Source organism: Colletes latitarsis, chromosome 8 (assembly GCF_051014445.1).
Source record: "Colletes latitarsis isolate SP2378_abdomen chromosome 8, iyColLati1, whole genome shotgun sequence".
NCBI lineage: Eukaryota > Metazoa > Arthropoda > Insecta > Hymenoptera > Colletidae > Colletes > Colletes latitarsis.
Genome location: NC_135141.1, coordinates 20,492,625 through 20,518,642, shown reverse-complemented (window position 1 = coordinate 20,518,642; position 26,018 = coordinate 20,492,625). Strand labels below are relative to the sequence as shown.

At 38.2% G+C, this 26,018-nt stretch overlaps 1 protein-coding gene across 3 annotated transcripts in view; it reads left to right on the top strand.

Annotated features, from left to right (window-relative positions):
* The window catches only part of N (neurogenic locus Notch protein), a 427,418-nt gene that overhangs the window by 286,756 nt on the left and 114,644 nt on the right, over window positions 1-26,018 (top strand). For all 3 annotated transcript variants that reach the window (XM_076770843.1, XM_076770842.1, XM_076770844.1), the window contains one exon: window positions 7,462-7,644. In XM_076770843.1, coding sequence (XP_076626958.1) covers window positions 7,462-7,644 — 183 coding nt within the window. The remainder of the gene's footprint in view (window positions 1-7,461; window positions 7,645-26,018) is intronic.

Here is a 26,018-nt window from a genome sequence, read left to right as displayed (position 1 = left end):
ACGCATGAACCCTACTTCAGGAAAAAATTTCATTGAAATATATTCACTATTATAGGAGTTATGGCTGTTTGAAAATTGGACCATTTTTATGAGGTTTTTCTAACATTACGGGACCAAGGAACAACCTTTCGAATATTTTTATAATTGCTACATATTCTATACTAAAATACGCGTCGTTTGGCTTTTTGAACATTAAAATCGTCCAATCCGTTCAGAAGTTATGGTGTTTTAAAGATTCGCATGAAATTTCCAGGAAGCATTTTTAGCCTGAAATTATATTTTCAGTAAGGAATTTTTTTCTCAAAAATGGTTAGGATTTCGAGGGTATGTCTATTGACCAAAAATGTTTCTAATTGTCCCCTGCAATTAAAAATAATTTTTTTAAAACGATTTGAAATTTTTTAATTTTGTCAAAAAATTTCACACCTTCTCGAATTTTTTTCTCGAAGGAGGGTAGGATTTCGGAGATATGTGTATTCATAAAAAATGATTGTAATTGGCCCCCGCAATCGAATATAATTTTTCCAGAACGATTTGAAATTTTTTAATTTAATTGTTAATAACTTTTTAATGAAGCCTCCATCAACGAATTGGTATTCTTGATTTTCATCTTATTTTAGCCTCTAGAATCTCCCATTCAAATTTTTCCCAGTGGTAGTCGAACACCCTATATATTATCGCTTTAACTCTAAAAGTATAGATATTTGAGGAAATATATAATGCAGTGGAAATAAATGTTTATTCATATTTTTGAAAAATTGAAAATTGAACAGTCAGAAAAACGTAGAATTTGTATTTAAACAAAAATAAAAATTTTACTGTTGGATAAAGTAAACAGTCGATGCTTCAATTTTAATTTCATCTTTAAAGGAAGACTTTATTTAGAAGGTATGAAATAAGTTCTTTCCCTTTCTCATAATCCAAGTTTTTAATTTGAAATTTAGTTATTCTGTTCTTATTAAATGAACCTAGCGGTAAATAAACCCACTCGTTTTTCAAAGAATTAATTTTTGTTATTATTTGGAGGGACTGGATTCTCAAATTTGTTTAAGAATTTCCTCTCCTCCTCAGACACTCTTTATCTATACTCGAGCTCTGCTAAGTCCTGCTCGACGCAATTTGCAATTCAGAAACCGATATGCTTCCTCCTGAAACTCACTTTTATGACTCGAGGACTCTCAGGCCCCTTTAGCGAGATTCCCCAATTGAAACACGAGCAAGAAGAGCAAAACTGAGAGAGAAAGAGAGAAAGTGAGACTTACGGTGTCGTCGATGATGCAGAACAGGACGTTGCTCGGGGTAATAAGATTTTGCCGGAAGTGGAGGCTTAGGAAGCGGCCTCGCCAGGCCTCGTATCTGGCGAGCTCCGGTGGCAGCGGCACACAAACGAATCTAATTAAACGCTAAATTGTTATTTTAAGTTTAATAACGACCGTAATGACCTCACGCTCCAGCCCCGTGGTCTGTTATTATCTAGATTGCATATTTTCCGGTAGATTAAGTTCCGCGAGAGCTGCTCGCAAGAAGTGGAGGCATCGCTCTCCTCCACCGACTACCGGCCGAACGAAACTCGCAAACTGCGCCCCCAGAGGGAATACGATTGATCGATTATCCGCGATATTATATACGCGGACGCGTAATGCACCTACGATATTACGGAACCGACGCGGTATGGCCACCGGGGCAATGGCGGACTGAATATTCCGCGTCAGGTTGGTGGTCGAAGCTCTGAAAATAATTCTAGTCCACCATATATTTCAGTAAAGCGACCAAATGCTAATTATTTACTCGATTTTTCTCTGGCTAAATGAATAATAGATTATTTGTTAAGTTTATTCTATGGAACAGTAAAATTATTATTTTTATTTGAATAGAAAATTTATGCTTCTTTGATTGGTCAATTTTTTGTCACTGATCTTCCTAAATATAGCAGAAATCTATATTTTTATTTAGCGATTATTTTTCATCAGACTTTATTCTAAAACGATGTTTAATAGAATATAAATTTTGTCAAATTCTCTGCTTCGAAATTGCGTTATTGAAATTTGTATCCAAATACAAATTCTGTCCGTCCTGACTAGGCAACTTTTTAAAACTGAAAATCAATATTATTATTCATTGACACTTTTCTATCAAGACTTTTTTTCTCGAAAGTGCGTAGGATTTTGGGGGTATGTCTGTTCACCAAAAATAATTGTAATTGATCTCTGCAACTAAAAATAATTTTTTTAAATCGATTTAAAATTTTTTAATTTCACCGAAAAATTTGTCCACTTTCCTGAATTTTTTTCTCAAAACTGCTAGGATTTCGGGGTTATGTGTATTCACCAAAAATGATTGTAATTGACCTGCGCAACTAAAAATAATTTTTTTAGAACGATTTGAAATTTTTTTTTTCGTCAAAAAATGTAAGCACCCTACCTCCTGTCGATTTTTTTAAAAAATCCGTTTTTCATTTTTAATAAATTTGTTTGATATTGCACGGAAATATTGTCTAATACTTTTTTGTAGGTACACATGAACCCTATTTCACAAAAAAGTTTCATTGAAATATAGTCACTATTGTAGGAGTTATGGTCATTTGAAAATTGGACCAGTTTTATGGGGGTTTTCTCATTTTTCGGTGTCAAGAATCAATTTTTCGAATATTTTTACGATTTCTACATATTCTCCATTAAAATACGCGTTATTTGCCTTTTTAAACATTAGAATCCTCCAATCCGTTCAGAAGTTATGATGTTTTAAAGATACGCATGAAATTTCAGAGCAGCATTTCTAACCCCCAGATTATGTTTTCGGTAATGAATTTTTTTCTCGAAAATGCATAGGATTTTGGGTGCATGTCTGTTCACCAAAAATGATTGTAATTGACCCCCGCAACTAAAAATAATTTTCTTAGATCGATTTGAAATTTTTTAATTTCGTTGAAAAATTTCGGCACCTACTTGAATTTTTTTCTCGAAAATGCGTAAGATTTCGGGGGTATATCTATTCACCAAAAATGATCGTAATCGATCCCCGCGGCCAAAAAAAATTTTTTCAGAATAATTTTTCACAGTTGCTCTGGATAGTCGGTGTCTTCTGTCCCCAAAGCGTCGTCCTTGAGATCCTCAGGCGACCGATTCGTCATCTGTTCGTCCTCGGCGCTCGATTGCGAACACGACGGAGCAATGCGTTTCTTGCTCGCCCCTGGCTGCTCCGTAACACACGTACAACCCCTCCCCAGCCTTCTGCGGCCTTTTCTCCCTAGGTTCTTTCTGCGCCTCCTTCCGCAGCGGTCAAACGTCGCGCGCGGCGACAGCAATTACCCGGGGGTCGGAAAAACCGTCGGCGAATTACACGAGGCCGGTATGCGAGCGTGCCACGGCCAGAAGCGGACGCCACTTTATAAACGGCCGCTGTCGTTGCCTTTAGAAAAGTTCATAAATATCGCGGGGTAATTGTACGCGTTGTCCTGGGAACGGTTGTAACGAACCCGCAGCCTGTCACTTTCGCGTCTCGCTCTTCCCGCGAGCTTCTGTTCGCTTGTTCTATGGGATCACATTGAATGTTAAGTGACGCGATCGTTGCTGGCTGCAACAGGATTTCAAGTCCTGCGGGGGTTGGGCTTTGAGTCGGGATTGAGTGCTCCTAATGCCTCGCTATTTGTCCTCGTGGAGCATACTCGAGCTGAAGTTCTCTGTACAGCACTTGGGACACGTCGTACTAATTTTATTAATTTGATGGAAAAGTCAAGTCACATAGAAAATTTACTATAGTGGAATCGGAACCACCTGCAAAAATTTCAGGATTTTGTCAGGACCATTTTGTGAATGGAAGTGTGAACTGTAAATATCAGGAATTAATGAAAACATTCATTCCATATTTTAGAATATCACAGATTCAAATTACTTCTATTCGTGCACTGTAATGGCGATTCATTATAAATGAAACTAAACTTCATCTCACTATATTCCAAAGCAAAATAATATTGCAGTTGCTGCTACAGTAATTTTATTCTTTAAGAATCTCCAGAACATGGTTTCGTATTTAAACAAAACTAGTTAGCAGATTGCACGTCGTAAGAAGGTTACGAGTTACCCAGAGGATGAGGCAAGTTGAAAAGATTTAAGGCTTCTAACGGATTGCTACTTATCCCTTTAGAGGAGTCCGTTCTTGGCTCGATGAGGTGTAGTACGTTCTAAACACTTCGACGCTTGCATTTAGTGGGCGTGTAAAGAGGTGCTTGTATTATATTTGTCGACCAACGTTCTTCCTTCGTCAAAACATCGGTTAGGTTTGAATATTTCGACTGAATTCTATGATTTTAAAGCTGATAAATTTTCTTGCTTTCAACAGCTCGTTAAAGTTCCTCAAAACCTTAATGTCAACAAATATTCCCATATAGAAGTCACCTTACCAAATTGTATGATTTCTACAAGATGCAAGATTCAAGATTTCTGCAATATATATATCAAATATTAAATATCGATACATGTACGTTACAGAATTTTGTAACCAATTTTTTTCTTCTGTATTCTCGAATTTAAAACATTTTGAAATATCGAGAATCGTAAGAAGAAAGGGTGTGGTGTAAAATTTCGACCAGCGGAGCGCAGTACTTCCCTTTCGTTGTATTCAGTAATAACCGAGAAAGTAAAACGTAATACAGAACTGGTCGATCCGATCGACGGTAAACGTAGTACCATACAATTCTCAAGATTCATCCGTTCATTAACACGCACTTTCTCCCATCAGCGTTGGAGAACGCCGGCCCAAGTCTGATTAAGGTAATCACCGACTAATTTCCATAAAAGCGCATCGTACACCCAACTTTCCTCGCGCACGCAACGAGAATGTTCGATTCTCGCTGAAAAACTCGATTCTGAATCGAAACGACCGTTTACGTAATCGCTGAAAGGATAATTCGAAATCTTTACGTGAAAAGAAGAAATTAAATAAACCATTTATTCGATGACTGTGAGTTTAAAAATAATCAATCTTCATTTTTTTAATTCCATATTAAAAATATAATAATTCTAATATGGTTTTGTTATAAAGGTTTTATGTTCCTCATCGCGTGCAAAGATGCGTGTGATTTGTTAAGTTTTGTTATCCAAAAAAGCTAGCACAGGCGGCCATCTTTGTACTTTGCGTTGCAGTGCGCATGTGCTGCATTTGTTCTTAGCCACGCGCATTATCTTCATCTTTTTGTCTCTTCATAATATCTTTAATTAAATGGAAATATACAAAACGTTATTAAAACGTCTTCCTACTACTTTAATTACATAAAGATTTACAAAATGTTATTAACAGGTTTTGTTATTCGAAAGCCAGGCGGGCGGCCATCTTTGTACTTTACGTTGCAGTGCGCATGCGCTGCATTTGTTAGCCGCTCGCTTGCACGCGTTAATAAAATTCTTGTATTCTTGTTATCTTCATCTTTTCGTCTCTTCTTTCTACTTTTAATTAAATAAAGATTTAATTTAATTTAATTTCTTACGAGACTGAAACTTCGATTTTAGAAAATTGTAAACTATAGAACTTAAAATTTGTCTCAATAATTCTCTCCAAAATTCATGGAATCCTATTAAAATTAATTTCCTTTCACATTTCAACTCGAGAATGAATTTTTCTAGTTCCATATTGAAAAATCCTGTCACACCATAAATTGTTGTCTCGTGTTATACGAAATCTTGTAAAACTACCAATCGAATGAAACTTGTCGATGAACGTGTGGGATCGAAATCGACATTTCAGGGAAGCCACTCTCAATGAAACGTTCGTTTCGCGAATGTCGATAGACCGACAGTAATAATCGTATTGTAATTAGAGCGAAATCGCACAGCACCGAGAAAATAGAACAGTCCAAACGACCAAGAGAGCAGGCTGGAGAATGGTACTCTTGGAATCCGTGGCCAGCAGCTTCCTTCTTATGGTCGTCGTCCGTGCCTCCTCTGCGTGCTTCTTCTCCCTTCTTTCCCTAATGGCGACGCCGCGAAAAACCTACAACGAGTTGGCCAATTAAGGCGCACTACCGTGTATTTGTCGTGCGTCCCACGGGGGATGCACCTGCGTGCTGGACTTTGATTCTTGCACGGCTATTAATTATTATGCGCCACGCGTTCGCGGTAGTTTTAATTATCCCGGCCCCGTCGCGGCCAAGTTTCGCCCGCGCGAACAATCCCTTGGCTTCACGAGGGCCCTGTACATCGTACCGTACTTTGTTTCCTTATTGATCGGTTCTCCGTAGAGGGAACTTTCCACAGGAAAAGGCGTTTCCGTGGATCGACTTTCACTTAAAAACCAGAGATTACGAGAGCCGCGATCTGGGTCGAAAGAATTTTACCCGATACGGTAGGCGATGATTTCGGAGTTTACGAGAAAGATTGCCTGTTAACATTTTTAACACAGTTAGGGGGGGAGAAAATGGAAATTTTGACCCGAAAATGTTCGTGGTTGTCGAACGTATTACCTGAATATCTTAAGCTTGTCCCGTTCGAATATATCAGATACGATAATTTCCCTTTCGTGCTCGCTTTCACTTCCTATAACGTGCCAAACTCTGTAAACTATTTGAGCGTAAAATTTTTAAGATTATTATTTTAAGATCCAAGGTTGAGTTCTGAATTTGTTTAATCTCGCAGCAGATTCTTATCGAAATAAACTGGCGAACCGTAAGCTACGTTGAACTGCTCGTACGTAAATAACCGTGTCGTTGAAACGTTTGACATCGTGTCTTCATTCAATTACGCGATTATAGCAAGATTACGAAAACGATTAGCTTCTATTTCAACCATCGTAAACTCAAATGTGCAAGCTGTCGCGCACCTGCTGCGCCGTGAAAACTATTAATTTGCATAATTTTCTATTTCAAACGCGCGATGATATTCGCCTCGAACATTAACCATATGTTTTCCATCTATTATTTCGAAATAATTCAGCAGCAGAAGTTTACCGTGCGTTGAACTCGCACTTAAACCACTTCCGTACCTCCATTTGTACATAACGAACATTATTCCAGCTTTTTTAATATCATCCAGACCATATGCAATAAGATTGCAATAAACAAGTCGTTCAAATTGGTTTCAGGACTATCTCCATAATTATTTTAATTAAATTACACCAAACTTGATCATAGTGCGTTAATTTTGAATAATGGCCCACAATAGTGCCTATACATATACCATTCATTGCGAATTACATGGATTACTTTGAACTCACTTTTGTCGATAAAACAGTCGACTGTTAAATTATAGATTAGTCTGTGCTGTAATGTAACAGGTTTTATACAGTTAATTAGTTTTCTAAAACATGTATGATCAAATAAACACATTGTGCAGTAAAACCTTAACGGTAAAAAAAATTGTAAAATTCCAAGTCCTTGCAAATAAGCTCATTTTCATTTCAAGTGTCTCTAACATTAAAAGCCACGTTTATCGCGGTTCTTCTGGTTTTCTAATAGTATAAAATTGTTTCTAGGATCTCCCTGCGAGCACGACGGCATCTGCGTGAACACGCCCGGCTCGTTCGCCTGCAACTGCACGCAAGGATTCACAGGACCAAGATGCGAGACGAACGTGAACGAATGCGAGTCCCATCCCTGTCAGAACGACGGCTCCTGCCTGGACGATCCCGGAACGTTCCGATGCGTCTGCATGCCTGGTAAGCGAAGATTTTTCGTTTCTTCTTCTCTTCACTCGCAGCTTCTTCCCTTTGTGGAGGTGCCATCGAGACCAGATCTCGAAAAAAACATTGCCCATCGCAAGCCACCGCAAAGGGGAACGGGTAATTCCCGATGGGTTCGCGTGACCATAAGTGAACCACACCTGAATGCACGTTGGTTACTTTCACAATAGCAATTGGCCAAACTGCTCCATTTACGCGCGCAGATATAGCACCCTCATTGAGCGTTTTCGCGCGCCTATTCATTGCCTCCAGCATGTGCTACGAGTGGAAAACTCGCGGTCGAAACGAAAACCGGATTCCAGCGGTGAAATTTTTTCTATTTTTGAGCGTACATCTGCCCTCCTGGACGCGTGAACATAGCAAAGTTTCACATTCGAAACGAAACAGTCCGCGGAAAGAGATGTTAAATTATTTTAGTGAGGAGGATTCGAAAATTAGAAATTGCAAATTGTGGAATAATTTGATTGCGATGGAGGGTAGTGGTGAAATATATGATGGTCGTTTCATACTAAAAAAAATTAATTTTGTATATTATTTATGAAGGGGTGAGAAGACTGTTCACTATGTAACTAGAAAAGATACGAAGTGAATTATACTTAACATTTTGACTGCCACCCTTGTAGGAGTGAGTTAATTTTCAAAATTAGATGTTAATACTTTGACTGTCAGATCAACCATACACGAATGAACATTTACCATTTAAAGAGTAATTTTCAAAAGTAATGGTAAAGTAGTTTACCACTGAAATATTAATTCTTAAGTTGAGATTTTCGTGAGTTGAGAATTCGTGAATCTTGGCGAGGTTGCAAAAATGAATACTGACAAATTTTAGGTCTAGGACAAAATGGTTTAAAATCAAAATTATAGTCTTGCAGAAGTGACTCTCAAGTTGCAGTGTTAAAGGAAATCAATTTTAATAGTGTTCATGAATTCTAACGAAGTTACAGAAATAAGTACTGAGACAAAATTTAAGTTATGTAGTTGATAGTGGTCTAAAATCAAAATAGTGGTTTTGCATAATTAAATTTCAGGTTGCAATGATAAAGAAAATCAATTTTAATAAGATTCATGAATTTTAGTGAGGTTGCAAAAATAAATACTGAGACAAATTTTAGGTAATATAGTTAACATTATCTAAAATTACAAATTTGATTTTGTAGAAAATCATACGAATTTAATTTGACAGTCAATCTATTAATGAAAGTGAAAACTATTGACTCTATGAACGTAGATGTTTATCCTATATTTGCAAGAGTACATGTACTTTCCTAGTACTATTGAAAGACGAGAAGATGGCTCCTATAAACGATTCATCAGAATCTTTCCACTTGTTAGGTTCTTTGTTATTATTGAGTAACTCGATCACGAATCAGGATCGAGCCAAGAATCTAAACAGTGGAGAGTATTAAGAAGATTGTCGACTCCCTGTGCCCTTTGCATTGTTTAGTTTATGTATATCATGCCAACATCTCATCTTCCAATAGTAAACCCTGCCTCAGATGCAACTCCCAAGTAGAAACTGTCTCCTACAAGTCTCCTTTAAATCAAGCTCACCTGCCATTTGATGGTTTACCAATCAATATTTGAACAATCTCAATTCAGATCTAACATTAAGAATACAATAAAAGAAACAATTTTAGAGCCCTACAGTTGACTCCTTTTTCAAAATAAAAAATCTCGTACAGGTCTAACTAGGCATTAATATCACCAGATTGGAATTCTCAGAAGCAGGTGTTTGTAGTTGCACCAGAATTTATTTACGGTTCAACCTAATAAATTTCGCCATTTTCAATTAGCGAAAGAAGTTTCCCTTTTATCGCGTACGATTTTCGTGGAAAATCTATTCGCTCGAACGAGGCACGCTCCGCCAGCGGCAGAAATCAAGATTCACCGTGCGCGATAGGACGCGGCTAGCGGGCTCCGGTAACTCCTGGTTGGTCCTCCGGTGTCGCCTGTAAATTCTTCCGAGATGACAGGGCCACGGTTTGCATTATCTGATGCTGCGGGCCGCGGAAGGATGCCGGCCAGTAACTCGTTTACTCTTTTAACGCGGCTGGTGCGCGCCTCGGCCACGCGTAAGTCAACCTTAATTGTTCGAAGCCACGTAAGACCCGTCTTCCTGCCTAGCCGTGCCATTTAAGGGTCTGGCATAGAGAGCCCCGTCGAGATCCTGCCGATCGATAATCGATATAATCGACAGAGAGTGACCTGTACGCTCGATATCGCCGGCAATCGCGTAAACGCCTCCGAAGCAGAGGGAGATTCTTCGGGGCGAACACTCGCGATAGCGTTTGGGGACAATGGCGGAAGGAATCGACCATTCAGGGGTGAATCACCTTAAATAACACTCGATTCGACTATTCTATCCTAACGCAAAATGGCACCAAAGATTTCTGGAAGACTGAGTTCTGCATTTCAACGCATGCAACAATTCTTAACCTTCTTCAGTCTATAGTTTTTTACTCGTCAGAAGGAATCAAGACCATCCACTTTGAGCTACACAAGGTAGATCACCTTAACCCTTAAGTGGACTCTCAATCTTAACTGAATTATTTTATTTAATTTTGATTTTTGCATTTGAAAAATAATGACATAATGAAGGATTACATTAATTTTCAAGTAGTTTTTTATTAAACAATTAGTAGTTTGACCTTGTGGAGGGCCCCAATAATTCACTCAATATTTTATTTAAATTAATGTTGCATCAAAGTTTTCCGGAAGTTCAGCATTTCACCGTATGCAACAATTCTTAACCCTCTTCAGTCTATAGTTTTCTACTCATCACTCAAGATGGATCACTTTAACCCTTAAGTGGACTCTCAATCTCAACTGAATTATTTTATTTAATTTTGATTTTTGCATTTGAAAAATAATGACATAATGGAGGATTACATTAATTTCCAAATAGTTTCGTTGGCATATATTAAACAGTTAGTAGTTTGAACTTGTGGAGGACCCCAATAATTCACTCAAGGGTTGAATAACACTCGATTTGACTATTTTATTTAAATTAATGTCGCACCAAAGTCTTCTGGAAGTCGAAGTTTAGCATTTCAACGTATGCAACAATTCTTGATCCTTTTCAGCCTTTACCTTTCTACTCATCAGTTCTATACTTTCACTGGCACTTACTGTTTTCTTCTTTTATCGATAATATATGTAGAACTCGAACAAATTGCCTTTCGATGCCAATTGCTGTGGTCGATCTTATCTCTCGCTGAATAGAGCGACTGCCAACCTTTTCGATACTATTTATTAATACGTCTTTTTACTAGTCCCACATTCGTACTCTAATATATCATTCTAGACTTGGGAGAGATTTTCAACGCTCTCGATCCCCAATCAGCCTGTTCCTTTCTAATGGTCGCTACTATTTCTGTATCGGTTACTTTCTTTTAAAATAGTGCAATATGCAGAGCATCGAACGATTTTAAACATATCTCTACTTCTATTATTGCTCCATCCTTCAATCGATCATTAATGAAACTTGCAACACTTGTAATTTCCCATCCACATTCATTTCAATCCTCAAGTATTAGGGATTTTAATAACAGTTTGTATCAACAGATAGAAATGTAATTGTTTACAACCCCTTTACAATTTTTCAAAGACATCATCAACATACTAAGGTTTGTGTTTGGAAATTTTATTTCTCAAAAAAAAAAAAAATATAAGAAACACTTAAGATACGAATTATGATATTTAGGGGTCGATACAACCCTCTACAAAGCTCTCATTTTATTAATTCTATTAACACGTTCCGCATTAAATAAATATATCTGCGTGTGCCATTTATGGTACACGTGGCCTGAAGTTCAAGTTTAACGTGTACCATAAATGGTGCACGGAACGTGTTACTGAAAATGTGAATTTGCACAAAGATGCAGTCTAGTGACGACTTCAAGTGTGTTTATAATTGCTGTCCTCTGCTTTTCCATAAACAATGTATGCACTCAGTCGTCGAACAAATCCGGAGCTTTCGCGGGGTACCAATTGGCTGCTATCGATCTCATATCTCCGGGCTCGTAGCATAAAGAGTCCGGCGAGTTCGTGGCGTTCTTTGCAACAAATAGAGCGTTAAGATGAACGCAAAGCCGGGGCTCGAAAACGGCGGCCATCGATTACGGGGCCGCTCGAACGCTATTTTGCCGTCTCTTTATTCCCCCATTCCCTCTGCCCGTTTCTCCATCTTCTCTCCAAGAGAGCTTCTCGATTTATGGCGCCGATTTACAATTCGCGCGACCTTTGCCGCGATGCGGAGGCTCTCCGTCGTCCTCGTCTTCGAGCGTCGTTGTTACGCCTCGATGTGCACGCTATTTAACGAATCCCCAAAGGGACAATAAATCGGGGCAAGACCTGGCGACGAAAGATATCGCCCAATTAAGAAAACACGCTTCATATCCGTGACCACGCGTCTCTCAATTCTTTCGAAAATATTTCCGCAAATATTTTCTTTGCCAAGTTCGTCGACACGCTAGAATCACGGCGGATTAGTCAGTATTTTGTCTATTTTATGGTAATTTTCTGTTTTAACGGAAGTGATATTGCAGGGGGAAAGAAAAAGAGAGCGCATATAGTATAGAAATTATAAGAATTAAGAATTGTTGCAAGTCGTTCGGTCACTTGTGATAGAGAAGAGTTGCGCGTAGCCCTCTAGCGGCGTGTTCGGGAAACGTCGTCATAATATGAACCCTATACACTCCAAAGAATTATCTAGCTACTTGAACGCAATTTTCCAATACGATATTAAAAGTATCCTTAAGGCCTTCCCCAGAGAAATTCACAAATGTTCGTAATTTTAAATATCTTCATCTATTTCATTAATACAGTTACTATATACCATTAGGATGCAAAGGGTTAATAAAAATAATTTCGTTTGACTCTTCCAGTCTCGATGCAAATTTTCTAAATACAAAAATTATCAAACCGATATCGTAAAATTCTTATTTCCTCGATAACGAGCGGAACACGAGACGAAACGTGTAAATTGAATTCGAATTAAAAAGAATCGACGGGAAAGGCATGAAAACCAGGCGCTCTCGAGGCGTTAAAGGACCCCGGCGTGCCGGACGTGAAAAAAGTGAATCGATCTACCAGGGGCCGGGACAGGGGAGCAGAAATTACTTTTCGAAAATTCCATTTGCGTATTGCGATCCGCGGCGGTGCTTTGGCCGACCGCGACCGATTAATTCGCGTCCGGCACTTCTCGAATTTAATCTCCTCTCGTGTTACCCGGCGAATCCCCCCCACCCTCTGCCTCTGGCGTCGTTGATTTCCGCCAGACGAATTTCTCGGGGAAGACGGACAAGGTCCAACCGGTTTACGGTGGAACGCGCGGGAAAGAGGGACGAGCAGGATTAAATTATTGTCACCGTCGATGCTCCTCGGCGTCTCGTTTTATTTTCCTCGTTCACTTCCTGGCCCGATATCTTCGTCAGAAACTTCGCAAACGATTGCTCGATCACGCCCAACTTCTTCTTAATTAGAATTTCAAATTTTTTAATTCGATTTATATTCAAATTTCGAACGGGAATAAAAAGTACGACGTTTACTGTTGGATGAAGATACAAATTTCAATTATAGGGTGAAATATTTCGCGACAAATGACAATTTATGCGATCGATGAACGTCGTTGGAAATAAGTTGCCTCCGGGTTTGTGTCCGGTCTGATTTTTATTCCAAAGAAATTTCTCATCGATGAGGTTGCAATACTTTGACTGTCGCGTGCGCCGTATATGGGTCGCTGGATTTTTCATTCAATGTCGCGTGAGCTTTATATGATGAACCGGACTTTCCACCATGGAACTAGAAAAATTAATTATCAAGTTGAGACGTTGAAGAAAATAAATTTGGATAGGATCCAGCAGTAAATCTATTTAAAAAAAATTAATCTAGGGCTCTAGAATTTTAACGAAACTGTAAAAGTAAATTCCGTAACAAATTCTGGTTAGGATTTGACAATTACAACGGTTTGGTGTCTGACAATCGACGCGTGAAAACGAACCTCCTACTTTCGACGCCTGTCTGCCATTTCAGCGTCGCGTAAGAATAATATTGAATAGTTTGTGCACTCGGTACGCAACGCTCGTCCATCCTCGTCCTTTGGCCGGGATACTTTCACGGATCCATTGTGCCGGTTGGCGCGCAATTGAAAAAAGAACATCCCCGAGGCAGCCCAGCGTCTTTCATCGGATCGAGCGTTGAACGGGCGATTTGTTGGGGCAAAAAACGGCGATCTCATTACCCCTCCCCCCTCTCATCGCAGAATTTCGTGCAACAGCAATTACAAAGGGCCTGTATATACGCGAGACGGGTGGATGCAGCTCGCGCGAGTCTACGGGCTGCACCTACCCCGGTCTGCGAAATCCTGAATGCTCGAGTATCCTCTTTCCTCGAACCTCTTAGCGCTATTTAGCGGATCCTTTTACGGGACAGCAGGTCCCGACAAGAAAGGAAAGCGCGGCAAACGGGCCGACGACGGGCCCTCGAAAACAAGGGGACGAAAAAGAGACGAGAGGAAGAGGGAAAGAGGAGCCTAGAGAGCGCGAGAAGAGGAGGAGAAGAACGGAGGTGGAGTACCAAAATGGCGGGTCGACTGGTCCAGGGACAAGATAAGCCCTTTGTGCCCGTACGGGGGCCTCTGGGCCAACGGATCCCCTCGTTTCGGTCTCATATTTCGCGAATCCCGCTATCATATTTTACTCCGCTGCCCCCACCCCCCCTTATTCCCCTCTGTTGACCGTCTTCGTACCTCTTTGGTACCCCTTCGAACGCTTTCGGGCCTGTCTCTCATTTTTTGCTCGCTCACTTTTTGGTACCCTTCGTTCTACCTCGATCCCCCCCTCGTCTTCAGCGTCGTTCCTTCGACGATTGTTCGGTTCTCTATTCGATTCCAATACGCGCGGCGAATACGAATATCGGTCCCCGCCATTGTGTCGAGGGAATCTTTGTTTACTCATAACTGTACCGGTTTCGCGACACGTAGTCGATTTTAATTATGTATAGCGCAGTTTAAATGTTTTGCATAGGAAACACGAGAGGAATATTAACTGTTAACGTCAAGGACACCAAATGTCTTGGATGCGAGTTAATAATTTTATAGATATAAACAATTGCCTCCGAAGCAGAAATCTAATATTATATTAACCCTTTGCACTCGTATTTATATTTGATAAGGCTGCCAATCAACTCCGAATGAGAACCCATTACAATTTAACCGATTTAGTAGAAAATATTAGAAAAATGCAAAAATTTAATCTGCGTCTCACCCCCTCTTGAACAGTGATCTTGGGAACAAAACCAATTAGCCATGACAAAAGAGGAAAAATCTTTTATTTTTTATTTATATATGCACACGCATTTAAGCAGAAATTAAAAGAAAACACTGTAAAAAGGGTCCCTAGAATTTCATGTATATATATGTAAATATATGTATAATAATGCAAAATTATATCAGCTCTGAATTTGAGATTTTTCCTCAATGTAGAAATTAACGAAAATTGTATAAAATGATGAAACAAGCGAACCAGTTATTTTTACTGGAGTTGATTTACCAAACTGAAGGTACAAATATTATAAAGGTGATGCATAGACTGTGGACCTTGACGCAAATTCCATATTTTTATTAATAAAATTAATGAAATGAGAGCTTCGTACAGTCTCAACCCCTAAATACAATCTAAAAATCATTTCTTTTAATTTCTTTCTGCTTCAAGATTTTATACCAATTTTAAAACTACTTTGTATGCTCCAAATTTAAACTACTTCTATTGCAATAATGAAAAAATTGACACATGTGCTCGATCTTGGCAAAGTCAATGACAGAAAAGACTGCAGTTTTGAATGTCTGGAAAATTTAAGAGTTTTAATTTTAAAGTCTTCTATGTTCTTCACAATTTTCCATATTTTAATCAACAATCTGACTCCTCTTTCTTTGCGCCAAAATATTAATGATTCGCGTCGCGGCAACCCAGTTTCGTTATCAAGTATATATTCTCAATTGAAAAGAGAATCGCTTCGATTGTATCGAGTCCGCGACAAGCAAATCCATTTTTAACGCGACAGAGGTCTTCGTGACGCGCGGTTAATAAGCATTCGATGCAATCTGCGGGCGCACAGTTGCTCCGCGCTCCCGATTTATTAATCTTCATTTTTCAACTCCGCAACACGGAACACACCGTACCGAGCATTCAGAAGGCCCAGGAAGAGTTGCGTTATCAGATCGGTCGGCAGAAAACGCAACAGCATTGTAATTGGCATCGTCCGTCAATGACAGGGGAACCGCAACCACTCCTATTTTCGTTGCAACGTAACGCACAACACACGCTATATCGCTTCCGCAAAAGAACGTTCCTAATCTACTCTTTTTATCTCTTATTTGAACACGAAATTCTTATCCAAATGACAGATAAACAATTTTTCGTAAGTTAACTTCAGCTTTGTACGGACTTCAATATGGTGCCTTTTTATGCGTTCATCACTAGACTGCGAACTGTTCATGTATTTAGAGGGAAATTCTAATTTTTAAAAGCTATACAATGCACTTGATATACAAGAATATGAGAACAAGGATATAACGACCCTAAACTACTCTTTTATCTCGTATTTGAACACGAAATTCTTATCCAGATGACAGATAAACAATTTTTCGTAAATTAACTTTAGCTTCGTACGAAACTTCAATATGGTGTCTTTTTATGCGTTCATCGCTAGACTGCGAACTGTTCATGTATTTAGAGGGAAATTCTAATTTTTAAAAGCTATACAATGCACTTGATATACAAGAATATAAAAACATGAATATAACGACCCTAAACTACTCTTTTATCTCTTATTTGAACACGAAATTCTTATCCAAATGACAGATAAACAATTTTTCGTAAGTAACTTCAGCTTCGTGCGGACTTCAATATGGTGCCTTTTTATGCGTTCATCGCTAAACTGTGGATTGTTCATGTATTTAGAGGAAAATTCTAATTTCTAAAAGCTATACAATGCACTTGATATACAAGAATATAAAAACATGAATATAACGACCCTAAATTACTCTTTTATCTCTTATTTGAACACGAAATTCTTATCCAGATGACAGATAAACAGTTTTTCGTAAGTTAACTTCAGCTTCATACGGACTTCAACATTTAAAAGCTATCCATTGCACTTGATATATACAGAAATATAAGAAATATGTTCTCACGTACTTGAGTGATTGAATATTTCGTTACAAGATGAAGAAGGTTGATTTTCACTGTGGGATTCTGTCACCAAATTGTTCGTTATTATAGTAAATATTCGGTCTGAGGACGTGCTCTCCGCGGAGTGTATAATTTCGCCAAAGTATACGGCGGCTACCTGACCACGATGATGATATAAAGGTGGCGTCATGCGAAAGGTGCCATAGATCGTCCCCGATCAGCACCCCGACAAAAGGCAAAACAATGTTATCTGCGACGCCATCTTCCCAGGTACACGTCCAGGTGTTCGCACGGAATGGAAATTCTAGAGTGACCGTCCCTTCCTGAATTGCCGCTAAAATAGTTGATATATCAAATTACGCCCGGGACGTTGTTGAATATTAAAACAAAACTCTTTCGATAGCCCGTACACGATACGCATGCAAATCGAGCTGTATCTAATTACCATCGGAAATAATTTTTTACAAAATAATTCTTTCAAAGGTGGTCAATGCAATTATAATTTATTTTTCATACAATGTTTATTTCTGTCAACTTGCGACTCCAGAATGTTTGGCCACTCTTTTTTTCTTATTTACTTACTTATTTATGAAATTCATTAGTGCACAATGAAGAAGTGTACACAAACTGACGAGTTTTCATTATAATTTGTATATTTTTGCTCGTCAGTTTGTATACTCTCCTTCATTGTGCACTATATAATAGTAAATAAGATTGATGATGTAGAAAAGTCGTGTACAGTAATTATTGACTGTTATAGATATACAATTTTCTGTAAAGGATAAATGATAAAGAATTTCTCGAAATTAATGTAGAATTATCGAACTAGGAATTAGACCATTTAAAATTTTGAATAAGGAAACGAAATCTGCTATATTTTTGTAATTATTGAGTGTTTTGAGACTCAAGCTTAAAATTAGATAGGTTAAAAGATGCGATTATTTATTATTAACACAGAACATAAAGCTTCACAATAATTTAAAAAAAGAAAACAGAGTTTCAAATGATATACAATATGTATTATATAATCGGTAGACAAATATTGTGAGTAATATATAAAATGCAGTCATGGACCAATATATTAACAGCTATTTTTGACAATTCCATAACAATCCAAAAAAAGAAAACAAAAGCTTTCAAAAAGATAGCCAAATTTTGTGAATAATATATAAAAAAAACTCATGGACCAACCCAATAAAACTACAAACATGATCACCCTTTAACTTCTGATATAAAATTAGAATTCGTAAACTTCCTTAATTTTTAAAAATTTTATTTTGCAATTAAAACTTCTGGAAAAATTCAGAAATGTGCACGGCTTCGAGTAGAGTATCCATAATTTTTTCATAAATTTTCACAAAGCTTTCGAATAATATACGTAATATACAGGGTGTTGGGCCACCCCTGGGAAAAATTTTAATGGGGGATTCTAGAGGCCAAAATAAGACGAAAATCAAGAATACCAATTTGTTAATGAAGGCTTCGTTAAACAGTTATTAACATTTAAAGTTTCGACTATACTGAATTTTTTTTCTCGAAAATGCACAAGATTTCGGTGGTATGTCTATTGACCGAAAATGATTGTAATTGACTCCCACAACCGAAAATAATTTTTCCAAAACGATCTGAAATTTTTTTTTTTCCGTCGAAAAATTTCACACCTTCTCGAATTTTTTTCTAAAAAGTGGGTAGGATTTCGGGAGTATGTTTATTCGCCAAAAATGATTGCAATTGAGCCCCGGAACCGAAAATAATTTTTTTAGAATTAATTAAAAATTTTTTTTTTCTTCGAAAAATTTAAGCACCTACCCCCTTGTAGATTTTTCTTCAAAATTCCTTTTTCATTTTTAGTAATTTTGTTTGACGCCCTACAGAAAAGTTGTCTAATACTTTTTTGTAGGTACCCATCAGCTCTACTTCAGAAAAAAGTTTCATTGAAATATATTCACAATTGTAGGAGTTACGATTGTTTGAATATTGGACCATTTTTATGGGGTTTTTCTCATTTTGCGGGGTCAAGGACCAACTTTTCGAATATTTTTGCGGTTTGTACATATTCTCCACCAAAATACGCGTAGTTTGCTTTTTTAAACATCAAAATCGTCCAGTCCGTTCAGAAGTTATGGCGTTTTAAAGATTCGCATGAAAATTCGGGCAGACATTTCTGGCCAGAAATTATATTTTCGGTAAAGAATTTTTTTCTCGAAACTGAGTAGGATTTCGGGGGTATGTCTGTTGACCAAAAATGATTGTAATTGACCCCTGCAACCAAAAATAATTTTTCCAGAATGATTTGATACTTTTCATTTTCGTCGAAAAATTTAGGCACCTACCCCCTGTCGATTTTTCTTAAAAATTCCTTTTTCATTTTTAGTAATTTTGCTTGACGCCCTACAGAAAAGTTGTCTAATACTTTTTTGTAGGTACCCATCAGCTCTACTTCAGAAAAAAGTTTCATTGAAATATATTCACAATTGTAGGAGTTATGGCTGTTTGAAAATTGGACCATTTTTATGGGGTTTTTCTCATTTTGCGGGGTCAAGGACCAACTTTTCGAATATTTTTGCGATTTGTACATATTCTCCACCAAAATACGCGTAGTTTGCTTTTTTAAACATCAAAATCGTCCAATCCGTTCAGAAGTTATGGCGTTTTAAAGATTCGCATGAAAATTCGGGCAGACATTTCTGGCCAGAAATTATATTTTCGGTAAGGAATTTTTTTCTCGAAACTGAGTAGGATTTCGGGGGTATGTCTGTTGACCAAAAATGCTTGCAATTGACCCCTGCAACTAGAAATAATTTTTCCAAGACGATTCAAAAGTCTTTTTTTCCACCCAAAACTTTCAGCACTTACTCGAATTTTTTTCTCGAAAATGCGCAAGATTTCGGTGGTATGTCTATTGACCGAAAATGATTGTAATTGACTCCCGCAACCGACAATAATTTTTCCAAAACGATTTGAAATTTTTTAATTTACTTTTGTTAACTTTTTAACGAAGCCTCCATCAACAAATTGGTATTCTTGATTTCCGTCTTATTTTGGCCTCTAGAATCCTCTATTAAAATTTTTCCCAGGGGTCGCCGAACACCCTGTATAATCTGCACAAAAATATTGCGAGTTAGATATGAAATGAACTCACGGACCAACCGAATATATTAATTGCTATTTTCGACGACGATGGCTGGTGTAATAGTTGCGTTAGAAGAGAAGATATCTCAATATCCTCGACTGGATTTAACCAGCAACGCTCGGCTATTGCTGGTTGCAACGTTGGCGCGCGATATACAAACACAAACGGAACGCACACGAGCGACACACGATGCTCTCGGAAGGAGTAGGGCCCCGTGTCTTCGGGGCCCATCGGAACACGCGCGGTATGATACATTACTGAAGATGTAGATTGCTCCTAGCATAATCCAACAGCCTTGCATTGTCCACGTCGGGACAATGGCTGGCGTATTCTGTTATCTCGCAGCCCTTATTCGACCTCCCTCTCGTCTCCTCCCTTCTTTTCTTCGGGGTCCGTGAACGAGACGCTCCCCGTTTCTTGCTCTCCGCTTCTGTACGCGGCTAGATATTGTGCGTAGTAAATCTTCGTAGAAGAATCAGCATAGTTACCGGTACAATTGCGCCGATTGCACACTGTCCGCGTTTCGCCCTTTGTGTTATCTCAATACAATTTTTACAGGGCCTCTAAAGCGTCGGGAGTTTCCTCGATAAGGCTGACCATTTATGTTGAAAATGACTTATTGCGATTCTCGACTTAGATTGCGGGTATTATTAAACGCTTCTCGATGCACGTCTTGTTACCTTCGATTTAATTTACGGATTACTCGAGGTGTCTTTGGGCGAGTTTATTCACTGGGACACAGCCATTTTGTTTTATATTTTCTACTGTTTTTTTTTAATCCTTTGTGTTATATTAACAGTGTCTGTGTGCTTCGAATATTAATTAATTTTCTTTACTTCATGATTTTTATTTAAAATAATTGAAATTTTCTGTCAGATAAGAGTATACATATTTTCGTTAAAATTCAGTTGATAGAGACTGCAGTAAAGTTTCATACTATACTATTTCATGATTTTTATTTAAAATAATTGAAATTTCCTGTAAGATAAGAGTATACATATTTTCGTTAAAATTCAGTTGATAGGGACTGCAGTAAAATTTCATACTATACTATTTCATGATTTTTATTTAAAATAATTAAAGCTCCCTGCCAGATAAGTGTACACGTTTCTTCGTTAAAATTCAGTTGGCTCGAGTAAAATTTCATTTGTATTTTTCTTTTGCCTGTATTTAATTTTCCATTTTTTAAAAATTAAATTGCATTTCTAGAATGTAATTTTTCCCAAGCTATGGAGCCTGAAAAATTGGCCAATTTTGTATTACATATTTCGAGACACGTCTAGAACGACATTTCGTATCGCTATAAAAGAGCACAGTGTGTACGAGCAATATTCACAAGTGTTGGAATATCGCAGTGGCCATTTATCCTAAATAATGAACGCTGCCAGTAACATCGAAGTCGCCTCGCGATTCGTAATTTCAGAGTACATGGATGCACGGTTATCCTTGTCAGGCTGATGTATCGCGTACGTGCCGCGGGATCGCGTATCGGCGTCAGTTTTATATCGTGCGAATAATTTATCAGAACAATACCGATATTATTCTCATCAGTCAAGAAACGCTCGGTTCCAATTGACATATCCTTTCCTGTCCGTGGCCGCTGGCACGATTGTGTCCCGGGTACCCCCGATCCCTTCTTTCCCTCTTATAAATTATGCTTTTGTTTCTTCATCGAACCGCCGGTGAACCGATCGGTACGGACAAAGACGATGCGCTGTCGAAGGCGGAGAAGGGTGAGGCGACTGTCAAGAATGACGGCACCCTCCGGAGAGAGGAGACGCGAGCATTTATTGTTCGCGATTCGAACGGGGCCCCATCGTCGATTTCGCGACTCGATCGTCTCTTTTCCCCCCTCCCTTCCGCGCTCCTTCGATGTTCTGCATTCCGTTACTCCGATCGCGGCCGAAATATCCGTCTCTCCAAACTTTATTCACTGTTGACCTTCCTGCAACACATATTCGTGCATTCAAAGGATCAACCCCTATACAGGGTATTCAGCCACCCCTGGGAAAAATTTTAATAGGAGATTCTAGAAATTAAAAAAATTCAAATCATTCTGAAAAAATTATTTTCGATTTTGGAGGTCAATTATAATCATTTTTGGTAAAATCACATAACCACGAAATCTTATCCACTTTCGAGAACAAAATTCAAATAGGTGGACAAATTTCTCGACAAAAAAAAAAATTTTCAAATCGTTCCAAAAAAATTATTTTTGGTTGCAGGGATCGATTACAATCATTTTTAGTTATTATACATACTCCCGAAATTCTACGCATTTTCGAGAAAAAAATTCTTTAGTGAATATCTAATGTGAGGCCAGAAATGCTTCCCTGAAATTTTATGCGAATCTTTAAATTGTCATAACTCCTGAACGTATTGGACGATTTTAATGTTTCAAAATGCAAACAACGCGTATTTTGGTGAAGGATATATGGAAATTCCAAAAATATTTGAAAAATTATTCCTTGATTCCACAAAATGAGAAAAACCCCATAAAAATGGTCCAATTTTCAAATAATCATAACTCCTACAATAGTGAACGTATCTCATTGAAATTTTTTTCTGAAGTAGAGCTCATGGATACCTCTAAAAAAGTATTAAATAACTTTTCTGTACAGTGTCAACCAAATTTATTAAAAATGAAAAACAAATTTTTAAGAAAAATCGACAGGGGGTAGCTGCTGAAATTTTTCGGAAGAAAAAAAGAATTTCAAATCGTTCTAAAAAAATTATTTTTAACTGAGGGGGTCAATTACAATCATTTTTTATCAATAGACATACCCTCGAAATCCTGCGTATTTTCGTGAAAAAAATTCAGTAAGAGCGGAACTTTAAAGGTTAATAACTTTTTAAAGAAGCCTCCATCAACAAATTGGTATTCTTGATTTTCGTCCTATTTTGGCCTCTAGAATCTTCCATTACAATTTTTCCCAGGGGTGGCCGAACACTGTATAGTTTATTTTGAGCTGTCTCAAAATTCGTATTACTTATATGTTATTTAAAATATTCTATAAACTTTCCTTTGGAGGTTCGGAAAAAATGTAATTCGTCTTGTTTGTTCCACAAACTCTTTCCACGTTTTTGATGAAGATATTCAAATTTCCGTGATTTTTCATTTAAATATTGTTATAGGTAACTTTTTCTAAAGCAATGTCTGGGGGAGTGACTGATTTTCAAGATAGGGAATTATACATAGAACGCATCGAAATATATTGTTGTTTATTAAATTACAATTAGATTTCACATTTCTCAAAACACAAGAAACCATAATATTTTTCTCAAGAAGCTACTGTTACTTTCATATGTGGTGGAGAAACTTGTTTTTTTCCCCTCCCATTTTTATTTTGACCAAATGTCGTGTATATAGCTATGTAATTTAATATTCACACAAAGTAGTTTTATTTTATTGTTTTATTGAATATTAACATGCACTTAATGCCCAATTACAAAACCGATAAAGAGCTTTGATAATAATATGAGCACAGTAATAGAAATCAACAGTACGTGTGTTTTTTTCTCTCCAAGCGATAACCCATCATGTTCTGCACGCGGCTCAATGATGCTGCACTTCACTAATCACACGAGAATCGATGTCTCCGACATTAACAAGTATCACTTTTAATTTATTCATACATAAACCCTCGAATATCTCAATCTACAACAAAAATGGACTTATAACAGTTTCAAAGACAACTCAAATCATAAGAAAACCCAATTCACAATATATGAATACAAGTGAGAGTAACTGTAATTATTCGTAGCTAATAATGAACCATAACCAAATGGAGGTTTTGTCGTAGTCCTGCTCGTTGCAAGAGTACTTCGACTTGAACGTGGACGTTGCTAGAATAAAAAATTCAATTCACCGTAAAAGTTCCATAAACGGGCAACGAAAACCGCGTGGTCAGGAGAGAGAGATGAGGCCTCCCGCGGGACACTTACATAAATACGAAGCGGTACGTAAAGCGTCGACGGACCAGCGAGATTCTATCTGCGTTTACCCAACACGCCCGCTAAGTCTTCCAGAGGACTTTATCCACCTTGATCTGAGCTCGCGGGTCTCTCTTTCTGGCTGTCGTTATCCGCCCCTGTCCCACTCTCTTGGTCGCTGGACGAACGGGCTCTAGAAAGGCGGCATCTAAATTGGTTCAGATCACCATCCGCTGATTACGTCCGCCTAGACCGATGGGGGGAAAAAGAGAAACTCCCGAAAAAGTCACTGGAGTTCGGATTTTTCCGTCTTCGATGGCAGAGTCGAAGAATATGATCTCTCGAATTTAGTGCTGCTTGAATCCTGGCTGGAAAGTTCAGGTGATCCTCCTTTCTTTAATTATAGTATCGTGCGAACGCTCACGTCGTGGCATTTGTAATTATTTTGTAGCTAGTGTCTGAGATCAGAAGGGGCAATAAGTGGATGTCAAGGTTTTCTTGTTTATTTAATCAATTTAATCGGGAGGAATTAATTTAAAGAACTTATGGATGGAATAGAAAATCACAATAGTGAGAGAACATTTGTGCTTTGTTCAAACATCGTAAAACCTTGTCAAACACGTACAAAATTGTAGGAGTCATACACTATAATTTATAGTCGTATAACCAACCTTCTATATTTCACAATTATCGTTCAAACGGTGGTATAAAACAGTCTATGTAATCGTCGTACTTCTTCAAACAGTATCAAATGAAAACAAGATAAATGTATGTTTTACAAAATATTGCAATTCAATATTTCTACAAGTTGGCCTCCACTCGAATTCACTAAAAATTGATTTCCATAACTTCTGTTCAAAGTCTGTTTCTGTTTGTCCATGCCTCTAATTACTTCTTTCAAACAACATCAAACGAATACCATACGAAACAACTCGATTTTGGAAAACATTTCCGTTCAATATATTCTACAAGTTGGCCTCCACACACGACTTTACTAAAAATTGATTTCCACAACTTTAGTTGTAGGTTTGTCTACGTTTGCCTCTGTTTGAAGGAAACTTCTTTTCTTACGCTCGATGCAGCGATTGATTTGGTCGTAAGTTGTTGGCGCTTGGGGCATTTTATGGCGCCAAGGGCCCCGGACGAGTTCCCGTCCTTATTCGCGATCGTTAACTCATTCGTTACCGGTGGAAACGAATCTATTAAAACTGCAAAGCGACAGATCCCTGGACCGGAGACTGTCGGAAAACACGGCCAAGCGGCGAAACAATGAGTTCCGCGAACCGGGCGGGAAAAAATGAACGCCGTGGAAGACCACCTTTAGCGCTGCTCGCTAACAAGCTGCGTTGTCGCACAGCGAGAGGCCACGAGCCTTCCTCTAACGCGCCTTCTTTTTCGCGGCATCAGTCACTGCTGAAAACGTCCCGAGGACCTCGTCAACGTTATAGGGAGGAACGAGTCCTCCGCGGACCCGTTTTTACGCGGAGCTCTCGCGAGCGCGTTTTCATGTTGGCGTATCGCGCTCGCCACCGGTGATATATGGCCGCGGAGAGACGAACGACCGCACCACGCCTTCTGGCCAACGTGTTTCTCTCATCTTGACTGTAAGGCCCTGTCGCCATTGTCCTTTATCTCGTCTGGACCGAGAAGATGTTGCAAACGATGGCAAATTCGACGCCTACGGCCTTTCAACACTCGAGATTCGCGAATTACCTTCTCAAAATCTGTAGGAAATCAGTAAAATTAAGTTTTTTTTACATTCCAAGTATAGACAATTATTAGTTAGGAATTGTAATATTCTTGTAAGTGGATCACCTTTTCGTAACTATTAAACATTTTTAATTTCATGTGACTTTGAAAGCATTATTGAAATTGAAACATTTTGGGCCCATTTTAGGCCCTTCGAGACAGTTGTCTTTTATAGTCTGTTTTATAAATTAGAATTGTACTGTGACTTCGTGATTTTATGTAACTTCAAAAGCATTATTGAAATTGAAACATTCTGGGCCCATTTTGGACCCTAAAACACAGTTGCTTTTTATAGTCTGTTATAAATTAGAATTGTTCTGTGACTTCGTAATTTCATATGA